Raw genomic sequence first — 6,703 nt, 5'->3', positions numbered from 1 at the left:
AAAAGTTTGGGATAAAGTAAGTTAAATTAAGAATGCGCAATACAAATATAAACAATTAAATAAAGATTTTTATTTAAACATAAGAATTAAAAGTGTGGAGTAAAGATTTGAAAAGATTAATAATTATACCAACATATAGTAAGTTATAAGTTGAATATTTTTAATAATACAAATAATTAAATATATCATGTTTAGATGAATAACATATTGTTACTATTAATATTAGATATAGTAGTAGTCATTTATATGCAGGAATAAATTACATTTTATTGTATCTTTATAAATTAAAAGTCAGTTGACTAAAACACTGCAGATATTAAAAACATTAATTGCATTTATAAGATCAAAAATCATCCGTTTGAATTGATTTAAATTCTAAAGTACATCATAACACCAAGAGCCGTAATACAAATGAGAGAAAGAGAGAATACTAAACCCCATTTCGTCATCTTCAGTGAAACTAAAACAAAGTGTTTTTGGAGCCCGTCCCAGAACCAGATGGCAGAAATATAATTAAAACATATCACCTTAAAATTAAACATTATCTCTCACGGGACATTAAAAACATATTTGAAAGTTAACATGGCCGTAAGCAAGTATCAAAATTGTACATCAGCATCATGTAAATACAAAAATAAAACAAATGTTTACATCTTAACTACATAGACTTGAATAGTGAATTATATTTTTGGCAATATACACCGTCTGAGTCTTCCTGTTCCTGTGAATAATGTTCAGATATTTTATAATGTTGTAACTTTCTCTCATGTCTTTTTGCTGTTAATCTGCTGATAAATCTGCTCCGTCACTTCACACATCTTCTTCACAAAACGGGGACAAGTTCAAAAATAACTCCAGCTAGTTTTTGCTAGGAAGAAAGTGAGCAGACGTTGATAAGATAAGCACAATAAGAGCAGAAAAGAGGGTAGTTAAAATATGTCAGTACATCCAGAATGAATCGAGGGTGAACCACACTCTGTCTCCGGTCTTCCAGGGCTTCAGATCCTTCCACTCCAGCTCAGTGTTAGAACGATTGGGACCATAACCCGCTGCCCACATCTGAATAATACAAAATCACAGACTTACAAGCAGAATCATTCACTAAAATAAATGAATGCAGGGAAAATGCAACAGCGTAAAGTGAGAAAACAAGAAAGACTCACAGTGACACATCTTCCAGCCTTGAGTTTGAAAGATTGATCAAATGTGTACATGCAGGTTTTGTTGTCGTTAACCTGCTGATGTAACTCCAAGCCTCCCAGATGATTGTCCTGAAGGAAGTTAAATAAGGGGAGGGAGGATGAGAGACAGAAAGACTGACAACAAATTACACAAAAACAAGAGAAAAGGGGTTCTTAAAGTTAAACAGGTCATTATGAGAGTTAGAAGAAGAAGAATGAAACAGCTCATTTGGAGTAAATGATAGTATTCACTCTCATAAAGCACTCGTATAGAGATCATCCACACGACATTACCTCAGTTGTAATGTTTTTGAGACGGATACAGATGCCCTGTTGGCGGACCTCAATATTCAATCCTGTACGAGGGGGTCGCGTGTGGTTAAACACGGCGCGGCTGCGGTGTAGTTCCACAGATTGAGAATTATAAAACTCTTCACATCCTCCTGCCTGAAACTAAGGGGGAGAAAACACAGAACCACTTTACAATAAGACTAAAGGGTTTATAATTAGCTTATTAATTAGGTTGTAAGCAATTTATTAATCATTAAGAACCATTTATAAACCAGTTCATACATAGTTTTCATACGTCAACACAGGCTCACTATTTGGCAAGATGACTAAGCATTATATTGGCTACTTAGCGAGAATCAACTCAGTGAGCAACAGATACCAAGGATGCTGGCTGATGAAGAAGACGTAAACTAGGTAGCCAATATAAGGCTTAGCAGTACAGATAAATGTGGGCTCACTATTTGGCAAGCAACCGGTCACAGTTGCCCTGTTTATGTCATGTCTTATAAAATCTTATTAATTACTTATAAAGTGTTCACAACCTAATTAATAAATGAATTACAAACTATTCGTAAACCCTTTATAAGGGTAGTCTTATTGTAAAGTGGTACAGAAAAGAGTCATCCATCATCTTTGAACTCAGCTGTTTGATCCCTGTGACACGTTGTGATCCATCTCATTTGGTGTCTCAGTGTGTTTTCATGTCTAGTTTGAGTTGTCTTCTAAAATATCAACTACTTGTAAAGAAGATTAAACTAAGTGTGTGAAAAAAACAATATAAACAACGCATCTTTTTGGTCCTTCACTTCTTTCTCATTCGGTGTCTCAGATTATCTCTCAAAGTTAGTTTGATCACTTTAGCCTCTTGAAGAATCAATGTTTTTTGGAGAAGATGAAATAAAGATTTGAATTAAGTTGTCCACCACCTTCTTTGCAAATCCCCAAGCTTTCTTTCCCCTCTGCTTCTTCTCATGGGGTTGTTGGTTCCCCTCTGAGACACCACATGAAGGAGATGAAGCACTGAGAGGAACTGTGAGCTTCAGGTCTTTCTCAGCTTCCTCTCTGCTGGTCTTCTCCTCTGGGACCGGCAGAACCTGCAAGATAAAGAGAGATACAGACATTTCAACTTTTACATTTGACTTTTGAACTAATTCAACATTATATCCTTGTCTGGGTGAAAGCTAGTTCCTGCTCTGCATCACATTTTCTCTCACAGGACAATAAATAATTGATCTGCTTCACAGTGGCATTTGAGTACAGTTTGAGTTGTTTGGTGTCTCAAATTCTCTTTGGTTACTTTTATCACTTTGGCCTCAGCAAAAGATCTGTGTAACACAGAAAATTAAAAAAACACGGTTTTCGTAAAAAAAGAAATTCTAGGAAACACTTTAAACCGACTGCGTGCTTCACATCCGTCTTCCTGCAAACTGTGTCTGTGAATGAAGCTGACAGATATTTGAAGCAGCAGGAATCTCTTCTAAAGGGCGTTGAAGGTCTAGTTGATCCTGAACATGAGTCACTGCAGGATCTCATGCTGTGTGTGAAGGACTTTCAGAGGAGACCACAAACCTTTTTCTGCAGCGTCTCCTCCAGGATGTGAACTTTCTTCTCAGCTTCCTCCCTCTTCTTCTCCTCCTCAAACTTCTGTCTGGACACCAGCAGCCGTTTTAACTGAAATACAGAGAGGCAGAGATCAGGAACATGTTTATTGGAGAATGTGACTCAACATGACACATATCAAGTATCAAGGGGTCTGATTTTGTGATTTTTTCCCCCCGATTTTTCGACTACAGTTGAGAACAGTTCTACAGCTTGAACAGAAATAAATAAAACCAAGTGTTACAACCCGGCTCTTGGGCTGTAACAACAAGCTGGGAGGCGAGGGGTATGGAAATATAACGATCCTTTATTAGTGGACATAAAAGTAAACAGCCGCGGCACGAGGCTCACACGAGAGAGTGCGAGAGAAATGAGAGAGGGGCTCCCGAAACGCGATGGCTAGCAGCTGCCCAGGTGCAGCTCTTCTTCTTCTTCTTCTCTTTTTAATAGTCCTACAAATAAACAATACATTGTAAAGCACAAGTATACAGACAGGACGTCACAATTAAATAAAAACATATATTAAATAAAAAATGTACTGAAAAATAAGTGACGAATGAAAGCAAAATCCAGGATCAAAAAGACAACATAGAATAGCGGACTATACGTTCAAATGCGCGTTCCCGTGTCAAGGGGTGCATTTCACGACGGGGGTGCATAATTTGACACAACACCGGCCCTGCTTTTATCCCCAACATCCAAGTGGAAATGTTCGGCAACACAGATCAGCTGCTCACGTGAGAAACCCTCCAGCAGCTCCTCTGAAGGCGCTCTCAAAAATTCGCTACACTCCATCATGACAACACTGCGTGGCACGTTCGCTACTTACACAGCCTACACGCCACCGCGGCCCGCCCGTCCCTCTAACTGCCTAACAGAAACTAGCTAAACTCCCCCCTAGTCTTCAGGTGCTAATTACGGCGGGTATTTACGCACTTACTACCGTAAACCCGGCGAAGCGACCAGCAAACGGGCAACTCCACCTGCTGCCTCGGCGTGCTCCCGAGATAATAGCTCCAACCAAGTTCACACCAACAGCCTCCAAAGGGAGACCGTACTGAAGCCTAACAGGGACAAGACCAACGTGACTGCCGTGAATACATACTCAGTGCGTTACCCTTAACTCTCATTCACAAACAAACAGCTGCCTTCTAAGTCCCACGACAACACTTACCCTCTTCATGGCTACTCCCAAACAATAAGCTGTGCGCTCCATCACGGCCCACTGCACGCAACCCGCTACAGCTGTGTGTTAAGTTCCTCTCAGTTACACAACAACGGACTCTATTTGCGAAAAACTACCTCCGAATTGACCAGGTTCAAAACCAACGAGCCCCCATATGTTACAACCCGGCTCTTGCGCTGTAACAAAAAGCTGGGAGGCGAGATGAGGAAATATAACGATCCTTTATTAGTGGACACAAAAGTAAACAGCCGCAGGGCGAGGCTCACATGGGGGAGTGTGCGAGAGAAATGAGAGAGGGCCTCCCGAAACGCGATGGCGAGCAGCTGCCCAGGTGCAGCTCTTCTTCTTCTCTTTTTAATGGCGGGTCGCAAACAGCTTTTGGTTGCATACCGCCACCTACTGTACACGAGTGTGTATCATCATGTCATCCCTCTAATAAACCAGCATATCGAAAACATAAAACTAAGAAACCATGATCTATTCTAACCTACTGTTAGATTATTTCCCCTAACTCCACAGTTCCCAGATTTGTCACTGTCACTTTTCCCCATGACATACAGCGTACCATTCAATGCTGTGTGATTTATTCTGAGTCTAGCTATCATGATTTCCTCCCTTCTGTTTCTTTCTTTATAAATATTAATTGTGATTGTCTGTTGAACTTTATGATACTCTTTGCCTTTCTGGTCTTCCTCCCACCTTTTCTGCCAGATCTCCATCCCTTTCTTCTTAATGACTGCTTTTCCTTCTCCTTCTCCAAGTTGAACTGGTAATGTGATTTCCTTTAGTAGTGCACTTTTTGCTCATCTATCAGCACACTCGTTCCCTTTCACCCCCTCATGAGCACACTCGTTCCCTTTCACCCCCTCATGAGCACACTCGTTCCCTTTCACCCCCTCATGAGCACACTCGTTCCCTTTCACCCCCTCATGAGCACACTCGTTCCCTTTCACCCCCTCATGAGCACACTCGTTCCCTTTCACCCCCTCATGAGCACACTCGTTCCCTTTCACCCCCTCATGAGCAGGCACCCAGCAGAACTGCAGATCTATGCCGCCTCTGTGAAGTCTTAACAGGCTGTGGTTCAGTTCTATGAGAATGTCTTCTCTGGCAGTTGTTGTTGACTGTATGCTTTTTAAAAGGAACAATTAATCTGTGCATATCACCACCCTATCTGGTCTGACCTCTTCAACCCACTGTAATCCTATTATTACTGCCAGCATTTCTGCTGTGTACACTGATAGTTGATCTGACGCTCTTTTTGAGATCGATATTTTAAAGTCTAGGACATATATACCAACTCCAACACACTCTTCCTTGTTCTTAGAACCATCTGTGTACATTTTGAGGTAATTGTGATAATTACTCCTGAGGTACAAACTTGTTTTGAATCCTACTTCATTTATTTGCCACTCTCTTTTCTTTTCTACAATACTCACATCTATATTTGCTATTGGAAAGAGCCATGGGGGAACACTACTGAATGGGTTTGATGGTGAAAACTCTAACTCATGCCGTATGTCCTTATTTTTCCTTTACTTGTCCATCCAAACCCACGCCCCTGGAACTTGGAATATTCCCAGCACTCCTGTAATGTTTTGTTTGTGACATTTCCTTCCCCACTTCCTTTTAACCTGACCCAATAAGCAAGAGCAAGTTTCTCTCTCCTTAGCTCCAATGGAGTCTCTCCTGCTTCAACTAGTATTGCATTAGTAGGGGTTGACTTAATTGCACCTATACACAACCGTAACGCTTTGTATTGTAACCTATCCATTTTTAGTAATGACGTTTTTGCTGCTGCTGCATATATTATACACCCGTAATCCAGAGTTGTCTCATAACTGCCCTATAGATGTCGATTAATGCCTGTCTGTCTGCCCCCCAGTCACATCCAGCCACTGCTCTTAATAGGTTCAACACTTTTTGGGATTTTGTTTCCAAATGTTTAATATGAGTTTTCCATGTACATTTACTATATAGCCCCAGATATTTAAATTCATTGACCTCATTCATCGGCTTTCCATATAATGTAAGCTTCTCAGTCTCCATCTTACGTTTATTTGTACATTTCATGACGCAAGATGTGCTTGCTGACAGCTTGAAACCCCAGTTGTATGACCACTTTCTTTATAGCTTTCCCTATCTTCTCAAACACATATGGAACATTTCTTCCCCGTATCCATATGGCCCCGTCATCTGCATATAGCGCAGATCTTATGCATCCATCCAAATCACTAAAAATGTCATTTATCATAATGTTAAATAATATCGGGCTGATTGAACTCCCTTGAGGAATACCATTTTCTATACTGCACTCTTTTGAAACCTCTGCCCCTACTTGGACTCTGAATTTCCTGTCTGATCAAAAAGCCATGATCCAGTTATACATTCTCCCTCCAACACCCATTCTACTCAATTTGATGAGCAACCCATCCCTCCACATAGA

The 6,703-nt window shown here is 40.6% G+C and overlaps 1 protein-coding gene across 2 annotated transcripts; it reads right to left on the bottom strand.

The window, feature by feature from the left end:
- Nucleotides 1-314: 314 nt before the first annotated feature.
- Nucleotides 315-4,567, bottom strand: LOC117469888 (prelamin-A/C-like). Of its 2 annotated transcripts, XM_034114353.1 has the most exons (6): nucleotides 4,246-4,567; nucleotides 3,042-3,143; nucleotides 2,399-2,566; nucleotides 1,476-1,634; nucleotides 1,164-1,271; nucleotides 315-1,059 (listed from the first exon to the last, which is right to left on the bottom strand). In XM_034114353.1, the coding sequence occupies exons 1-6, from the start codon at nucleotides 4,285-4,287 to the stop codon at nucleotides 940-942; spliced, it is 699 nt and encodes a 232-aa protein (XP_033970244.1). In that variant the 5' UTR covers nucleotides 4,288-4,567; the 3' UTR covers nucleotides 315-939. The 2 variants fall into 2 exon arrangements, with proteins under 2 accessions (XP_033970244.1, XP_033970245.1); XM_034114354.1 differs by lacking the exon at nucleotides 1,476-1,634.
- Between the last annotated feature and the right edge of the window lie 2,136 nt (nucleotides 4,568-6,703).

Source organism: Trematomus bernacchii, unplaced genomic scaffold, assembly GCF_902827165.1.
Source record: "Trematomus bernacchii unplaced genomic scaffold, fTreBer1.1, whole genome shotgun sequence".
In the NCBI taxonomy this organism is placed as follows: domain Eukaryota; kingdom Metazoa; phylum Chordata; class Actinopteri; order Perciformes; family Nototheniidae; genus Trematomus; species Trematomus bernacchii.
This window is presented reverse-complemented; position numbering and strand designations above follow the sequence as displayed.